Below are 18563 nucleotides of genomic sequence, written 5' to 3' on the forward strand. Positions count from 1 at the left end.
TATATATATATATATATATATATATATATATATATATATATATATATATATATATATATATATATATATATATTATAAATATTATTAAATATTTTATTTCCAAAACCGTAAAGCACGACTAAAAGATTTGCGACCTTAGTCTCTCATTTACGGTAAGTCCTTCCCCCATGCGGAAGTGACGCTGCCGCTAGCAAGAACCTCAAAGAGATGGATGATTTTTTTGCAGTGCATCATCGTTGCATCTAACAAATATTAACTCTTAATCACATTTTGTGTTTAAGTCATAGGTTGGCTTAAAATGGCGTGTATTTCTTTCCAAAGCCAGCTTTCGTCCATCTTGGAGGTTTTGGTCAAAGCAGCAGTGTCAGAAATAAGCAAACTAGTGGATGACAATAGTGCCTTCTTGCATCTGGAAATCTCCCAAAAGCAGAGCGAGAATGAGGCGCTGAAGAGGAAATTGATCATGATGGAGAATAAAAATGCTCAGCTGCAGCGAGCCTTCGGTAAAATAACCTCTTTTGTACCATGTATACTGTTAGCATGTATTATTGCATGAGCGACAAAAGAACATTCAATGCAGTAATAATGATTTGATGCGGAGTGAACTGCTACCAGACGTCTCAATTCGTGATTTACTTTTAATGTTTAATTGACAACGAGGTTTAATCATTTGCTTTTCAGCAAACATGATGCACAGAGGAAGCGAGGCTGGAAATGTTCCACATTCCACGGGAGAGCTCAAGGTGAGACTGTGTCAACATATAAACAAACACCGTTTAAAAAACATATGGCGGACAAATATCCCTTTCAAAATCCAGCCCTCAACCACATGAAAACATGTTTAAGTGCACTTCGGAGCACAAGGTGGCGCCCTAACCATTCAATGTAAGGCCATCTAGTCAATCAAGAAGACATTTGCAGGAAATACACATTCATTCATACACAGCCAATCACAGGGCACATATAGACAAATAACCATTCACACTCACATTCATACCTATGGACAATTTGGAGTGGCTAATTAACCTAGCATGTTTTTGGAATGTGGGAGGAAACCGGAGTACCTGGAGAAAACCCACGCATGCACAGGGAGAACATGCAAACTCCACACAGGGTGGAATTGAACTCGGGTCTCCTAGCTGTGTGGCCTGCGCGCTAACCACTCGACCGCCATGCAGCCCAGGAAATACACAATAATGAAAAAAAAGGAAAACCATACCAACGGGTAGTGAGGTGGAGTACATGAACCAAAAAAAGACTATAAACATGTAAAATAAATAACCATAACCATATGTACATGTGCTGATAGCTACATACCGGTGACTAATAGTCTGAGCTTCCCACTGCTGTGGAGTGGAAACATTAGAACAGAGGGTGGGCAAACTTTTTGACTTGCATTGATTTAACAAAATTGACAGAGGGCCAGACTATATACACTACCGCTCAAAAGTTAGAGATCACTTGCAAATTTCTTTGTGTTCCAAAGAAAAACATTTTCATGCATTTCACAAACTATTTTTTTTCCACTTCACAAACATTTTTATCCATTTCACAAACAATGAAAATGAATGAGATGATTTTCAAAGAAGGATGTACATTTTTGCATCGAGGCCTACTATCAACAACTGTCAGTCCTCTGCATCAATCTCCTGGTATGGCTGCTAATCCAAGTTCATCATTTTATAAGGCTAATAGATGATTAGAAAAGCCATGTAAAAAATCTCTTACCATGCTGTTAACTACTCCCTTCAGAGAGCAGCACAAACTGGGTCTAACAAGGACAGAAAAACGCTGCACAACTGTGCAAGAAGACAAATATCTGAGGTCACAGGTGGCCAGCCAATCACAGGGCACATATAGACAAACAACCATTCACACTCACATTCATACCTATGGACAATTTGGAGTGGCCAATTAACCTAGCATGTTTTTGGAATGTGGGAGGAAACCCACGCATGCACGAGGAGAACATGCAAACTCCACGCAGAGATGGCCGAGGGTGGAATTGAACCCTGGTCTCATAGCTGTGAGGTCTGCGCGCTTCCAAGTTCATCATTTTATAAGGCTAATAGATGATTAGAAATCCCATGTAAAAAATCTCTTACCATGCTGTTAACTACTCCCTTAAGGGAGCAGCACAAACTGGGTCTAACAAGGACAGAAAAACGATGCACAACTGTGCAAGAAGACAAATATCTAAGAGTGTGTAGTTTAAGACAAAGACGCTGGACTTCATGGCAGGATTGCCAAGAAAAGAACGGGCGGGCCGTATGTGGCCCCCGGTCCGTAGTTTGCCCACCCCTGCATTAGAACAAGAACAAAACAAAGCAATTTCCCACCACAATCAGTGGCTCTACCTGAGTTGTTTAAACACTGGTAGTCTCGCAAAAAAGTTACAGATGCTGTAGAAAATGTAACGCTAAAATGCTAAAGCTAGTTACCATTGAGAGACGTCTTGAAGTAACCGGAAGACACTTCGAACTGGCTGGTCTCTTATGTTAAAAGCCCACAGCGGAATGGGCGTGCCTGGAGGCGGGCCATGGGTGGAATAAATTAGAACAAACAAAATCCAAAGAAATTCAGCTGGAATAGGTGCAGATTCTGGAAGATCTAGAAAGCTTTCTGTGCTATCTATCCCTTTAACATGAACACCACTTATATTTGTGTACTTGTGTAGTGTCCTGTCATGGAAGATGCCACCATCTCCTTCACAATCAAGGAAGAGAGTCCGGATGAGGTGCTGTGGATCAGCGATCACTCTGCCGCTGGTGGGTATCGAGCGCATCAAGGTGCGCTTCAGTCTCAGACAAATACTGACCTTTTTGCGGCAGGCGCAGCGCTGCAGTACCCGAACGCTGCAGAGAGTCAGCGGTTTGAGGAAGCCTCCGGGAAGTTGACGTCGGACTTTGGAGATTCCTTCGTCTCAAGCGAGCAGGGAGACGAGGTGGGCGGGCTTCAGTTGCTAGTCAAGACGGAGAAAGGGCAGGGCGGTTGTCAGCTGGGCGCGGCCAAGCAGAGCCAACTTCCTGACTTGGCTTTGGACGAGAGGGACACTCAGCTGTGGTCGTCCATCATCGAAGGCGGCGACATTGACTCCAGTTTCCCGGATTTTTCCAGTGTGGTTGATGAATATTCCGACTCTTTACCTGAGCAGTTGAACGCTCGCCTTGTTTCTGTCAAGTCAGCCGCTGTCCAGCAGACTTCCTCTCAGAGGTCCTGCGGTGGCGCTTACACCGGTGACTACCACAAGGATTCGCAGTTGTCCGGTTTTCAGCCCAGACCCTCATCTGCGGTCTCGCAGGCAGACACACACAAGGATCAGGTCTACCTCCCGAAGAACAACTCACATAGCCTTCTGAGGCGCGGCCAAGACGGCGAACACGCCACCGTAGATGGACTGATGGCAACACCGTCGCATAGCACCTTCACGGCACCATCCGGCCACCATCTTGACCCCAATCACCGGCCATTCTCAGGTACCGGGCGGGGCTTTGTGTGCTCGCAGTGCGGCAAGGCGTTCGCCCGCCTCCACCAGTTCAAGCTGCACCAGCAGAGCCACAAGAGGAAACGAGCCTTCTGGTGCACGGTGTGCGGCAAGGGCTTCCAGTGCTCCTCACACCTCAGCATCCACCACCGGACACACACGGGCGAGAAGCCGTACTGCTGCCTGCAGTGCGGGAAGAGGTTCACGCAGCAGAGCAGCCTGAGGGTCCACCAGCGCACGCACAGCGGCGAGCGGCCGTACAACTGCGCGGAATGCGGCAAGACCTTCATCCTCATGCACCACCTGAAGCGCCACTGTGTCATTCACACGTATGGCTGAGGCGGGCCAGCCTATCTTCCGCTTGTGTTGTCGTTGTATAGCATTTCTGACTATGCAAAAACCTTCATGTGGTTTGCTCCTTTTTAAAGATGGAGTCTTTTGCCACGTTTCCACCAAGCAGTGCTGCCCATTCATTCATTCATTCATTCATTCATTTTCTACCGCTTTTTCCTCACGAGGGTCGCGGGGGTGCTGGAGCCTATCGCAGCTGTCTTCGGGCGAGAGGCGGGGTACACCCCGGACTGGTGGCCAGCCAATCACAGGGCACATATAGACAAACGACCATTCACACTCACATTCATTAACCGAGCATGTTTTTTGGAATGTGGGAGGAAACCGGAGTACCCAGAGAAAACCCATGCATGCACGGGGAGAACATGCAAACTCCACACAGAGATGGCCGAGGGGGGAATTGAACCCTGGTGTCCCAGCTGTGAGGTCTGCACGCTAACCACTCGACCCCGTGCCACCCATCAGTGCTGTCCATTCATTCATTCATTCATTTTCTACCGCTTATCCTCACGAGGGTCGCGGCGGGGGGGGTGCTGGAGCCTATCCCAGCTGTCTTTGGGCGAGAGGCGGGGTACACCCTGGACTGGTGGCCAGCCAATCACAGGGCACATATAGACAAACAACCATTCACACTCACATTCAATTTGGAGTGGCAAACTGGAGTACCCAGAGAAAACCCACGCATGCACGGGTAGAACATGCAAACTCCACACAGAGATGGCCGAGGGTGGAATTGAACCCTGGTCTCCTAGCTGTGAGGTCTGCACGCTAACCACTCAAGCCGTGCCGCCCATCAGTGCTGTCCAGTTCATTACATTTTATTCTCAAAAGTAGCAAAGACTACCAAAAGAAGTCTTCCATAACACATTTTGGCACCCTTAAATGGGCGGATCTAAACACAGAGCAGCGTGTTGATTGGTGGACAAGTAATGGTCACTTCAGGAATGGAACGGAGAGAACACACAAAGATGTCCGCCATTGTACTTTGTTGGATTGGCGCCTCTTTAACAGTATATCCATGCTGTGATTGATGTTTCTATTCATAGCTGGTCAGGATTTACGCTTAAAAGCATTCGACGGGACTCAACCTCTTGGTGGAAACGTGGATTCCAAGATGGTTGGAACGTCCCACGGATTTGCAGACCTTCCATCTTAACAGAGGACATGACATTGTCCAGCCCAGGAGCTCCTCTGGACAGAAACCTGCATGACTAAGACTCCACTTTTTCTATGATCTTTATTGTGTGTCTTCATGTAGTATTAAATTATTGTTTAAACCAGCAGGTGGATGTTATTTGTAAAAATACTAGCGAGCTGTTAACATTTTTATGACTTCTTACAACTTTTGGAGAAGTCAGTTTGTTGTCTCCTACATCAAAAACGGGAAGTTGCACACAATAAAATTAACCAAACAACAATAATTTGGCTAAATTATGTTTAAAAGTCTTTTAAGATACAGTATGTTTATGTGTATGTTACTTTTAAAAAAATGAAGCTAAAAGTGCTTCACAACGGTATGAAAATAACATTACAGTAAAAAAGTAACAGTAAAGTAGCCCGTCAAGTATGGAAACCCGTTTCCGCCACTGAAAACAAAAATGATCCCAATGGTAAATCGAAATTACGAGATAAGAAAGTCGACATTACGAGATAAAAAGTCGAAATTTTGACAAAATCTGAAATTATGAGATACCAACTGCGCATGTGCCGTCTTCGTCGCTTGGCAAAATGGCTAGACAGTTATACAGTCACGTCCCTTTTGTTATTTCGATGCCTCAAAATTATTTCCAATGTGCGTTTGCTTGGTACAATTCCATGTGAATTCACCAACAAATGAAGTATTCCATTACTTGTAAAGCCACACTTAAAGTACTCGTTAATGTACTCACAATCCATGTCTGAACAGGAGAGAAGAGCTGCTGCTATCTCATTATTTCGACTTTTTATCTCATTATTATGACTTTGTATCTCATAATTTCAACTTTCTTATCTCATAATTTCCACTTTTTATCTCGTAATTTCGACTTTTTATCGACTTTTTCAGTGGCGGAAACGGGCTTCCATTAAAAAAAATTGTTTACTTGACGCAATTTCCTTTTAATTTGAGCTCTTGGTGTGTTTCAGGTAACTGGGAAATCACAAATAGAATGACGTCACATTAATAGCGGCGCCCATGAACTGTAAAAGAGACGCGGGGTGAAAAAAAACTACATCTGTATTATTATCTGTATTATTATTATCTGTATTATGTCCTACCTGTCACCATTTTACCGGAAACATACTATTTTGGACGTGTCGCTGCAGTATAAAAGCTACCACCAGGGGGCAATATAGTGCTATATATTGCAAAAAATATAGTACTATTATTTTGCGACGTTCTATATATACTACTACACTAATACAGATATCCATGCAAGTAAAATGCGTTCTCTTAATGTTTATGCACAGTACTTGGATAAAAGCTTCAAAGGGAAGTACTGTATCAACATAGACTTGTAATGCTGTGATGCCTTCACTGGCAGTTAATCCAATTTGGCGGCTTTATTCTTTATTCTTACTAACACTTCCTCCTGCTGAAGAAGCCATGTAGGGTGTATTCCTGGGTTAGGGTTAGAACCCAAAACAAGTCCATGCAAGTCGGCGCTTCAATGAATTGTAGTGAAACACGTTCAACAGGTTGATGAGTTCAGTAACGCTTACAATATCAGTTATGTATGCTACTGCGAAGTACAATAATACAGTACACTATATTTTTTTATATATATTTTTCTCTTCTTTTTTGGACCCACTCTTGTGCCGGGTGTCATTGTCATTGGAGTGCGTGGGGTACCTAATGAAAGTGGGCTAACGTTGCAGCATGCTAGGTGTAGCCCTGGACTGTATGTGAATTTGCACATGCTGTTCAAACACCTGCACGTGTTCTTTCGCTGCAGGCAAACACGGGTGCTCATAAAACTCAGGGCCCTGGAGACATAAACAGTGACTAGTGACATCATGGAAATAGTTCTCCCAGCCAGTCGGATGTGTCCGGGAAGTAAGGAGGCGTGTGGGTTAAGGCTGTATTTGGGTTAAGAAAGAGGAAACACGACCAATGGGAGATAAGTTGAAGGACTATCCCACTGGGAGAAATGTCAAGCATCCTACTGATGCTGTTTCTCAGCATGGCTGCTGTCAGAAAAATATGGTTTGTGTCCATTGTTCCATTTGATAATATTACTTACAATGATGCACTAACCTTGGTGTGAAAAAGCGTTTATCCCCGTCCTGATTTCATATTTTTTTATCACACTTAAACGTTTCAGATAATCAAAAAATGTAATTAATAGCCAATTAATTTTACAGTGTATGAAACTTATTAAGGGAGAAAAAAAATACCTACATGACCCTTTGTGACCCTCCCACCCGTTAAAACATAACTGTGGTTTATCACACCTGAGTTCAGTTTCTCGAGCCTCTAGAAAATGTGATAAAGCCATTTCTAAAGCTTTAGGACTCCAGCAAACCACAACGAGAGCCATTATCCACAAATGGCAAAAAAAACATGTAACAGTGGTGAACCTTCCGAAGAGTGGCCGGCTAACCAAAATGACCTCAAGAACGCAGCGACAACTCATCCAAGAGGTCACAAAAGACCCCACAACAACAAAAAGAACATTAAGGCTCGTCTCAGTTTTGCCAAAAATCATCTTGATGATTGGGAGAAGACTCTGTGGTCCCATTAGATTTGGTTGAAAAGTAATGCTGCATTTAAGAACAACATCATCATACCAAAAGTAAATTATGGTGGTGGTAGTGTGATGGTCTGGGGCTGTTTTGCTGCTTCAGTACATGGAAGACTTGCGGCGATAAATTGAACCATGGATTCTGCTGTCTACTAAAAAAATCCTGAAGAATGTCCAGCCATATGTTTGGGACCTCAGCTGTGACCCAAAGCACACCATCAAGTCCACCTCAGAAATATTTGGGAAAAAATTGAAAAAAAGAAGAAGAAAGTCAACATATTATGAAAATAAAGCTATTATAAAATGAGAAGAAATGTAAAAAAAAAGCACATTCTAACAAGAAAAAAGTTTTACAACATTTTACAAAAAATATTTTGTCATTTTAGAAGCATAGGAAAAATATGTTATTTTATGCAAAACAAAAAAGAACAAATAAGTTGTCATTTTTGAAAAATTAGTTGGTGGAAAAGCTTCTAGTGTTATGAGAATAGAGTCCAAATATTATGGGAATAAATTCATGATTACAAGATTAAAAAAAATACCAAAAAAGCTGAAATATTTAGAAAAAAATGGAAAAAAAGAGGAATGAAGTAAACATATTATGAGAATGAAGTTATTATAACAAGAAAGAAAATAACCTCTGTTATTTCAGTAGCATAGGAAAAATATGTTATTTTATGCAAAACAAGCTGAAGAGACTCTGGAGTCCTGACCTGAATCTTGAGATGCTGTGACATGACCTGAAAAAAGGCGGTTCATGCTCTAAAAGCCTCCAGTGTGGCTGAATTCCAACAATTCTGCAAATATGACTTGGCCAAAATTCTTCCGCAGTGCTGTAGAAGAAGAATGCTGGGAAATCCACTTTTTCACACCCCTGTATGTTATTTGTTATGACACAAGTTCATGTCACACAGACTCGCTTTGCTTATCTGGTCTGCGTTCTGTCTCCAGAACATGTCCTTCACACGCTCAAATCCAACAGCTCACTAGCGTTTGCTAGTTCACTCAAGTTTTTCATTCATTCATTTTCTACCGCTTTTTCCTCACGAGGGTTGCAGGGGATGCTGGAACCTATCCCAGCTGTCTTGGGGCGAGAGATGGGGTACACCCTGGACTGGTGGCCAGCCAATCACAGGGCACATATAGACAAACAACCATTCACACTCACATTCATACCTATGGACAATTTGGAGTGGCCAATTAACCTAGCATGTTTTTGGAATGTGGGAGGAAACCGGAGTACCCGGAGAAAACCCACGCATGCACGGGGAGAACATGCAAACTCCACACAGAGATGGCCGAGGGTGGAATTGAACCCTGGTCTCCTAGCCGTGTCGCCCTAATGTAAGTTTTTTTTTAAAAATTTATTAAATTTTTTTGTCACATACCAAAGCAGGAGTGACATAATGGGTACCATAGTAACTGTCAATATAGTGATATATATAGCCATCATATAACATATAGACATGTAGAGACAACATAATTAAGCCGTGGGCCACGAATGACCCCCCGGCCGCACTTTGGATAACCCTACTTCAACAGTTTTGGGCAGCAACTTAGAAAACCATTCAATAAACCCCCCAAAAATGACACGTGAAATCCTTTAGAAAGGCATTTTATTAAAAAAGTAGACCAACTGAGTTTGTATTTCAGTGATATGACTTTTTAAGGCCAGTATGATCCATTTCTTCTTTTTCATATTACATGTTATTAGAGCTCCATTTAAATACAATTTCTATAAATATTCTGTAATATTTTTTTTTTTACACGGCACAAAATCACTTAATTTAAGAAAAAAAAGGTCTGGTCCCCAAACATGCAACTATACAAAAAAAAATCCCTTTACTCATTTTGTTTCCGGATCAGTGAGCGGCCTGAAGCATAAATAGTACAGTATTTTAAGTTAAGTTACAAAGTGAAAACAGCGCCGTCGGGAGTGAAACATTACACATTGTTGAATGTTTCATCCTTACAGCGGAAGCCAAGTGCGTGTTAACTGGATGCTAAGACAAACATTGTAAAGTCAAAACAAGAAGAAGCAGGCCTCGGTCCTCAAACCGCGTTGTTGTTGTGGTTCCTCTCCATTCGTCCCACCATGGCGCTCACCAGACGCTCAAGCTGCACCGCCCGCAGCCGGCCCGTCTCCAGCACCTCCTCGTGGTTGGCTTTCTCCTGGCTGTCGTAGTCCATGACCGCCCGGTTGGTGATGAGCGACATGGCAAAGCAGCGCATGCCGGCATGGCGGGCAGTGATCACCTCGTGCACCGTGCTCATTCCTGCAGCAGGAGGTCAAAGGTTAGTCAAATCCCCTCAAGTGTAACATATGAAGTTGAATATTTGATATGATTGGAGTACATGATTTACTGACAAACCATTAGCCATTTACGGTGGGAGAAATATTATTTTAAAACAATGACAGCTGCTGTGTGAGGAAATTTATGATTTCAAACGGTCCCTGAAGGCACTTCATGGTTAACTTTTGTTTTGATCCGTGAAAAATAGCATTAATAGAATGTAGTAAAAATTAAAGCGCAATTCCAATTGATTTTTTCAGTTCTTAAATTCTAAGTCTTGGGACAGTAGATTATGATTTACATTAGCCTCCACATAGAAACTAAATATACATATCTCTACAACAGTATTCATTGTTTATACTGTATTATAATATATTCATTCATTCATTTTCATTTGAACATGCATCAGATTACAATTGAATGCATCCCATAATCAGTTCACAGTTCCACATGTCCAAAAGGAGTAGGAAGAAGCAAAGCTTATTAAATCCTACCCCTCCATCTGGTACTTTTACAATCACTAACTGTTACATTTGTTCACTTCCTGCTTTCCAACAAAAGTTTTTCATTCATTCCTTCATTCATTTTCTACCGCTTTTCCTCACGAGGGTCGCAGGGGGTGCTGGAGCCTATCCCAGCTGTCTTCGGGCGTAAGGTACACCCTGGACTGGTGGCCAGCCAATCACACGGCACATATAGACAAACAACCATTCACACTCACATTCATACCTATGGACAATTTGGAGTGGCCAATTAACCTAGCATGTTTTTGGAATGTGGGAGGAAACCGGAGTACCCGGAGAAAACCCACGCATGCACGGGGAGAACATGCAAACTCCACACAGAGATGGCCGAGGGTGGGATTGAACCCTGGTCTGTGCGCTAATCACTCAACCATGCAGCCATGTATTATAATATATGAAACACTTACCGTATTTTCCGGAGTATAAGTCGCACTATTTTTCATAGGTTGGCTGTTCCTGCGACTTATACTCCAGAGCGACTTATAAATGAAAAAAGTGTTTATGTTACATAAACATTGGACACCTTTTGTGTTCATGTTTATTTTTGGTGTAGCTGAATAAGCATTGTGTTAGCATATCTTACACCTATTCAGCCTGTTCTCTATTCTTTTATTGTTACAACTTGCCTTCCAAGAGGACGTAATGTCTGTTTTGGTCAAGTAGTTTGGAAAATAAATTACCCGCAAAAAATGCGACTTTTAAATGTTCATTGTTCAGGCATATTCATACATTTTTGATTGAAGTCACTTCAATCACCAAACTCACCCACAGCATCCGCTCCTAGCTTGTGCAGCATGCGGCACTCGGCGATGGTTTCGAAGGAGGGCCCCCCCAGGACACAATAGACCCCCTCTTGCACAAAATCACTGAAGTCCAGCTCCGCTGCCACGTCGTGTGCCAGCTTACACAGCTCGCGGTCGTAGGCGTCGGACATGCAGGGGAAACGAACACCAAACCTGAACAGCAGATCGTATTGAATAAGCAGAAAAAGAACAGAAAGCATGGAAGATCAATATGACGGAAAATGTGGCTAAACAGCAGTTGGAACAGCGTGACTTGTATCAGTTTTAAAGCAGTGTTTGCTGTCGCCGTCTCAGCGTGGCAGACAATGAAATTGCTATGTTGTGTGGAAAAGTAACTTGGTTTGGTTGCGCCATGAACGCCATTGCGATCATGTATTATTATTATCATGGACTTGTTAATTATTGAATGACTAGCGGTGTCATTGGCTTATGTTTTTGTTGTCTTACCTTCATTTCAGTTATGTTTTTATGGTTGATAATCCCTGAATTGAACTAATGAATGATCTTTTACCAACAAGACTCAGGGAACTCTCAACCTCCATCAATGTTTCCTTTTTCCAAAAAAAAAAAACCTTAGCGCGCAGGCCACACATCCAGCAGACCTGAGTTCGATTCCACCCTCGAGCATCTGTGTGGAGTTTGCATGACTTCCGACTTAGCTTGAGCTGACTTCATCTTTGTTTGCCTGCTTCATTCACACCACTTAAGACTTAAGTCTTTGCTCTGTGTGCAGTCAGGTTGCATATGGTAATGGTAATGGTAATGGTAATGGTAATGGTAATGGTTTAATTTCATTTGAACATGCATCAGATTACAATTGAGTGCATCACATAATCAGTTCCCAGTTCCACATGTCCAAAAGGAGTAGGAAGAAGCAAAGCTTATTAAATCCTACCCCTCCATCTGGTACTTTTACAATCAGTAACTGTTACATTTGTTCACTTCCTGCTTTCCATAATACAGTTTAAGGTTTTTTTGTTGGTTTTTTTTTTTAATAATATACCTCATACCAAAGTAGGAGGTGATATGAGCATCCAATGCCATAATGGGTACCATAGTAAGTGTCAATATAGTGATATATATAGCACATCATGACTTGTTTTCTTGAATTGGCTCATCGTTGTGCATTGTTTGAGGTCCTTACTCAATCCATTCCATAGTTTGATTCCACATACTGAAATGCTATGGTATATAGTATATGGTATAGTATATATAGTATATATAACCCTAACCATAACCACCACTTACACCAGGTTGTTTTTGGAACTGACTGGTCCTGTTTTGCGAGCTGATGTTGGATTCCCGCTCTGAAGTGACTATGCGGATCTGAAGAGCTATGAGTGACTGTGAGGTATGTCTTTAGCTCCCCAGAAAATTAATGTTGCTGCCCGTTTAAAAACACAAATCTTACATAGAAAAAAAAAACACATTCCAGCTGCCATTTCCATGTAAAAGCAAAGTAGTACTAAGCACCAGTCACCGACTACTGCTATATACTTAGTGAGTTGTCATACATGGCATTCCAAAAGTGACTTGAGAAATTCAAAAGATCTCATGCAGTCTTGTGAAGTTCCCCTACCCTACTGTTGGAAGATTTAGAGGAGTGGCATAACAATGAAAGCACGAGTAGCTTAGCACACACACTTGCGATATGGCACAGTACAACATTTAAAGGGGACCTATGATGTTTTTTCCCATTTTTGACCTATAAAGGTAGTTAGAATGTTGGATTCTTGTGTTGATGCCTCATACCAAAGTTTCAGATAATGAGGTTGCCGCATTTGGAAGTGAAATTGGGATGGCTCAAAACGCTCGGTTTCAGAGGGCGTTGCAAAACTGTCCCTTTGTGATGTCACAGAGGAGCGCGCTTCCTTATGGGCGTGGCTGTAGGCGTGATGCAGTCTGCCCTCCCCGACATCCTCCAAGCTCTGCTTCTGTCTTTATGTTGCTAGCAATGGCTCTTAAAAAGTGTTTCTTTGGATGTAAGGAAAAGCCACATTTGTTCCTAAAGATGCCACCAGTGGTTGGAATTCTCTTACTTCCGGGTGGGATTCGGGATCCAACATATATGGCTATGTTAACAGCGGATATTTTACAGATAAGCTTGCTTAAGATAAGCTTAAGATAGCTTGCCCAAAAAAATTGCTGTTTATTATCAACTCCGGGGCTGCACGGTGGTCGAGTGGTTAGCACACAGCTAGGAGACCCGAGTTCAATACCACCCTCAGCCATCTCTGTGTGGACTTTGCATGTTCTGCCCGTGCATGTGTGAGTTTTCTCCGGGTACTCCGGTTTCCTCCCACATTCCAAAAACATGCTAGGTTAATTGGCCACTCCAAATTGTCCATAGGTATGAATGTGAGTGTGAATGGTTGTTTGTCTACATGTGCCCTGTGATTGGCTGGCCACCAGTCCAGGGTGTACCCCGCCTTTCGGCCCAAGACAGCTGGGATGGGTTCCAGCATCCACCGCAACCCTCGTGAGGAAAAAGCGGTAGAAAATGAATGAATTATCAACTCCTATAAAGTTGGGTTTGCAGCTATCGGCACAAACCGGAAGTCCTTCTTAGCACTTGGGACTGTTACCTACCACAGTGGAGTGACCGTGCCTGGGGGTGGGGGTGGGAGGTGGCTTGAATACGTTACAACAGACCGTTTTCACAGGAAGCACAAAATTCAAAGAAACACAGCTGAATAGGTGCAGATTCCGGAAGAACTAGAAGTCTTTATGTGCTGGTTATTTTGTGTAGCTGCACAACAGTCTACAACTCAATACAAAGGAGAGAAAAATGAAGCATCATTGGTCCCCTTTAAGTCTGCAAAGGTTGCAATTGTATGTTAAGGCCCATCTTAGGACTGCTGATTATGTCCCACCTGTCATCGTTGCGTCCAACCAATGGGTTGACTCCTGCGAATCCTGGCATGTTGATATGGTCCTTGATAACCATGATGTCGCCCACCTTGTAGTTCTGGTTGAGGCCTCCAGCTGCGTTGGTGAGGATGACCGTCTCCACGCCCATCAGCTTGAAGACTCGCATGGGCAGCGTGACCTGTAAAGGGTGAGACAATGGTGGCATCAAGAGCTCCCGGTTCCTTTGGATCTTGGTTACACTGACTGAAAACAGGGCTCTACATTAAAAAGAAAAATGACTTGCTCATGGGGAATCCTTAAGGTGAGAACTACTTGCCCGAACTTGCCCCATGTAAAATGAAAAGACTGCCATAATGATATCATCTCATTTTTGTGGCATCACATGAGAATCTCCAATAAGGATGAAATGATTATCATTTCTTGTGGTTGTTTTCCTACATAGATCATGACGTTACATGGAAATCTGGATTGTCACCACAATGAAACATTATTGAATAGACACATTTGTGTACTAGTAAAGGTGAGAAAATCCACAGAGAAATGGAAGCGCTAGATTTTGTAGCTTGTGCAAAATCAGCACTTGGTATTGGATCTAATCGGTGGTGTTTCATTGTGACCACTTCAAATTGTCACAGCAATGTGATTCACTCACCTGTGCCATCATTTGATTTGCTGCCGCTAATAAAATACTTGTTTAGGAGGCACTGGTTCATCACTTTTTGCTGTTTTCCTTCACAAGTTGTTGAACAATTAGACCATGTTGGCAGGGACGCCATGATAGATGTTTTCCTAGTCAAACCATCGCTGATTGGTTGATCGCCAACAAGAACGGGTGTGGGTAAAACGCGGACTGTGGACTGAAAAAACTATTCTGATTGGTCCATTTCAAGATTTGCAAGGATTGCTTTGCAAATTACCACCGGACTTACACAAGTCCGTGTTTTACCAACACCCAACAAGAACCGCTTTAAAAAAAACTCTTGGCAGTATGGCATGCCAAAGTGCACTTGCCCGACAGGAATATCACTGATTGGATTTACTTGCCCCAATTTTGTTTTAACTTGCCCGGGGCATCGGTACATCGTTATTGTCGAGCCCTGGAAAAAGTGGAAGGGGTTGACTTTTGTTTTGGAATACCACCTTTTCCATCCAGCAGCGCAGTTCAGTTCAGTTTACAACATTGCTATTGTTGCTATTAAATATAAGCCAGCTTAGGATTTACTGATTCGAATCCTTCCACTGTGAACTGTACTGCTTTGTTGGGTATCGGGCACGGTGGTACTTGTGTACTGTGGAGCTAAACACGCTGCTGTGCATTGATTGGTCGCTTTGATCACCCCTGCCACCAGTTATTAATGACAACAGCTACCATGCAAACAAAGACAAAAAGTCATTTCGCAATGTTTGCTTACAAGCACATTTATAATAACGACTCAGCTCTCAAAATGATCTCAGTGAAGTAATTCAGTGTTGTATTATGAGGTAATTACTGAAGTCATTACACACACAAACATGCTCAAGTGTGAGTGTGGGCCAACAAAGGATTAACAGGCAAATGACATGCTACGTGATGAAAGCTTATTTATATAAGCTAATGACATCCAGTCTTCGGGTTTGCCCATCGACTCACCTTCTGGACGGGGTAGCCCTCGTACAGGTGGAACCTGCCCTTCATGCAAACACACGTCTTTCCCGTTAGTGTTCCAAAAACCAGCTGACCAGCGTGACCATGCACTGGAACATACACACTTGTTATTAGTGAACCAGCTGTGGTTAGCTGACAATAACATGCGCATAGATGCTACTAGAACACTGGCTGGGCGGCTCGCACCCGTGCTTTGGGGAAACTTGGGGATGTCGGAGTACTTGAAGACCTGACGCTCTTTGAACATCTCGGCCAGACCCCCCAAACCGGAACCGCACACGATGCCAACAGTCGGCCGCATGTCCGTTTTGGACATCAGCCAGTCGGCGGCGATCTGACACTCATCTTCGCCCTCGCTAAAAAGGCAAAAAAAATATATATATATATCAGTCACAACCCTCATGTTGCACCCAGTCATGCTGCATTCAGGAAATATATACATCAGGGGTCTCAAACACGCGGCCCGTGGGCCAAATGTGGCCCGCAGGACACTAGTTTGAGGCCCCCGCCTTGATATGAAAGTTTGATGTTAGTGATGCCCGCACAAGTTTGATGTGGATGCTGTATGGCATCATGTACCCAGAAAAAAATATTACATTTGATTAATGTTCATGTCAAAGGTTAAATAACTTAACAGTTATCCTCCCTATCCGTGTGGAAGTGGTAAGTTTTTGGCCTTTTAAGTTGAAAGGAAATAACTTGAAGGCTACCGTTTAGGTCGCTAGCTCTCTAGTTTGCGAGTTAGCATGTGTCTCAAGACCCTGCAATTGCGCAATATGTTGTAAATAAAAAAAGTATAAATGTGACTATAGTGGTGTTTTGTCATGTCTACAGGGCTCTAATAATGCTTTGTTCATTTTAATCTGAAAAAAATAATTTGTCTACCCACCAACTATATGTGGTTTCTTAAGTTTTTTTTTGCCGTTTTATTATTATTATTATATTTATTTATTTATTACTGATTGATTTTCTTTATTCTTGATTTGTTTATTTATTTTTCATCTTGTTTTGTGTAGACTAATAAAAAGTAATATATTTGAGAACCGTGGAATGTTTTATCAGAGCTTTTCTTGTAGAAAATTGGAACCAAAGCAAAGTTTTTTCATTTTTCTGTTTTTAATAAATGCGTTTTTTTTTTTTTGAAAACCTGATGCGGCCCAGCCTCGCCCAGACCCTAGCTCCAGTGGCCCCCAGCTGAATTGAGTTTGAGACCCCTGATATACATTAACATCTATTGTACTAAAATTCACATTAGCTCTTACGTTGTTGTTTGTTGCTTTGAATGAACACCAGTATGTGCTATTATCACCATTCTGTACTATGCAGCTGTACGTAATAGTGTTAGATGCTAACAAAAGGGGGTGGGGTGGGGAGTTGAACAGAACCTGAATCTTACAGACGTTGGCACAATGTAACCGAGGTGGTTTCAGTTCAGTTAGACATGGTGGCAAGCAACGTCGTGAAAGTATGAAGAGCCGATCTCCTGATTTCCTATTTTCTTCATCATCAATGCTCAAATTTTGCCACATTTTGGGGTCCAATTAATCCCCATTTATAAAACCGTTATTACCAATATGGCTCTTTTAAGCAATACCTATCACGCAACGACGCCCTCTACTGGCTGTAGACACACTTTGTTCTTTGAGTTCTAAGATTGACATTCAGTGTGCTAAAAAAATAAATTAAGAAACAACAATATTCAGACGACAACATGAAAATATAAAAAAACAAAAAAGTTTAGCTACACACCAAGTGAAAAATATGAAAGCTTTCAAGTCTCACCCTGCTGCTTTGAAACAAGCCTCCATAGTTGAGGAATGATTCAGCCTGTGAATGTGATGTCCACCAACTTTCCCTTTCCACAGGTTTCCTGACGTGACGTCACGGAAGACGCGTGAGCTTCTCCACCCCCTCCCCAAACCCGTTACACACCAACCACACTTCACCGCCTCGTTGGAATATAAAAGCTTCGAAATATGTTAATTCGGTTTCAGTTCCAATCAACATCGCCGTCCGCTGTGGAGTGATGCGTTTAGGTGGCGTCGGTCAAACATAAAAAAGCGTGTTACACATGTTACACGATGATGATGTAGAACATTAATAATGGCAGCCGATCAAGCGAGTCCACGCGCAATGATGATGCTGCGCGGGTAAAGGTTTCACTTCCGTGGAGCTCGTGGATCTAGTGGCGGCTACTCACAGCATGATGCGATGACACAGGTGATGGCGGTCGTAAAGAAGCGTGCCGAGCGGGTCTGCTGTATGTCCGTGTCTTGATGCTATAGTTTTTCTTGACGTTGACATCCCCCAGCCAACCTAGTCTAAATCCCCCTTCCGCACAGCCACAGCCCCCAACACGTCACCTAGCGTCATCGCGACGCTAGCCCGCCGGTGCTCTGTGATGTGTTTAGGTGCAGCTCGTCATTTCCAGAACCGACAGGAAACGTTTGACGCCGCTGTAGCTGGATAAGCTTATAATACAAGTGCTTTTTCTTGTTTTGAAACAAACATTAAAAACAATCGCTACATTTTTTGTAGGAACAAAATGTAATGTTAACACTGTTGCCAACAATCATTCAGTTCTCTTGATCTCCGATTTCACACTGCACCTGAAGGAAACACAGACCGGTGTAGCCTAGCGTACAGTATATACAGTATTTACACAACTTAACCGTTAATCTTGAGGGTGTTTTACGGAGTATGGAAAATTCTGAACACAACATTCTCATTCTTGCCAAATTGCTGTATCCTGTACACAAATTCAAATATAAAACGAGTAATGAGTTTATTTTCTTAAAAAGCCATTGCCCTTGCATGGTTTATTTTTCTTTATATAAGAACTGCCCTGACTGTTTGCTTCAATAGAGTA

At 42.6% G+C, this 18563-nt stretch overlaps 2 protein-coding genes across 3 annotated transcripts; one reads left to right on the plus strand and one right to left on the minus strand.

The window, feature by feature from the left end:
* The first annotated feature begins 153 nt into the window (after positions 1–153).
* LOC131130148 (zinc finger protein 347-like) lies at positions 154–5115 on the plus strand. The gene is made up of 4 exons (XM_058074366.1): positions 154–503; positions 682–743; positions 2678–2768; positions 2832–5115. The coding sequence occupies exons 1-4, from the start codon at positions 299–301 to the stop codon at positions 3821–3823; spliced, it is 1350 nt and encodes a 449-aa protein (XP_057930349.1). The 5' UTR covers positions 154–298; the 3' UTR covers positions 3824–5115.
* A 4026-nt stretch (positions 5116–9141) lies between these two features.
* Positions 9142–18063, minus strand: LOC131140028 (purine nucleoside phosphorylase-like). Of its 2 annotated transcripts, none has more exons than XM_058090098.1 (6): positions 17477–17865; positions 15881–16050; positions 15680–15783; positions 14052–14227; positions 11141–11331; positions 9142–9833 (listed from the first exon to the last, which is right to left on the minus strand). In XM_058090098.1, the coding sequence occupies exons 1-6, from the start codon at positions 17500–17502 to the stop codon at positions 9610–9612; spliced, it is 891 nt and encodes a 296-aa protein (XP_057946081.1). In that variant the 5' UTR covers positions 17503–17865; the 3' UTR covers positions 9142–9609. The 2 variants fall into 2 exon arrangements, with proteins under 2 accessions (XP_057946081.1, XP_057946072.1); XM_058090089.1 differs by lacking the exon at positions 17477–17865 and adding an exon at positions 17895–18063 and having other exon boundaries at positions 9143–9833.
* Between the last annotated feature and the right edge of the window lie 500 nt (positions 18064–18563).

This window comes from Doryrhamphus excisus, chromosome 1, assembly GCF_030265055.1.
Source record: "Doryrhamphus excisus isolate RoL2022-K1 chromosome 1, RoL_Dexc_1.0, whole genome shotgun sequence".
NCBI classification, from domain to species: Eukaryota; Metazoa; Chordata; class Actinopteri; order Syngnathiformes; family Syngnathidae; genus Doryrhamphus; species Doryrhamphus excisus.

What these genes read in the sequence shown, in the direction of transcription:
- LOC131140028 (XM_058090089.1), bottom strand. Translation starts at nt 17,998, where the DNA reads ATGTCAACGTCAAGAAAAACTATAGCATCAAGACACGGACATACAGCA. An exon ending in CAAGTTTCCCCAAAGCACGG is followed by an intron (nt 15,784 to 15,880) that starts GTGCGAGCCGCC and finishes TGTATGTTCCAG; the next exon opens with TGCATGGTCACGCTGGTCAG. An exon ending in AGGGCTACCCCGTCCAGAAG is followed by an intron (nt 14,228 to 15,679) that starts GTGAGTCGATGG and finishes CACCCTTTACAG; the next exon opens with GTCACGCTGCCCATGCGAGT.
- LOC131130148 (XM_058074366.1), top strand. Translation starts at nt 299, where the DNA reads ATGGCGTGTATTTCTTTCCAAAGCCAGCTTTCGTCCATCTTGGAGGTT. An exon ending in TCAGCTGCAGCGAGCCTTCG is followed by an intron (nt 504 to 681) that starts GTAAAATAACCT and finishes TTTGCTTTTCAG; the next exon opens with CAAACATGATGCACAGAGGA. An exon ending in CAGCGATCACTCTGCCGCTG is followed by an intron (nt 2,769 to 2,831) that starts GTGGGTATCGAG and finishes TTTTTGCGGCAG; the next exon opens with GCGCAGCGCTGCAGTACCCG.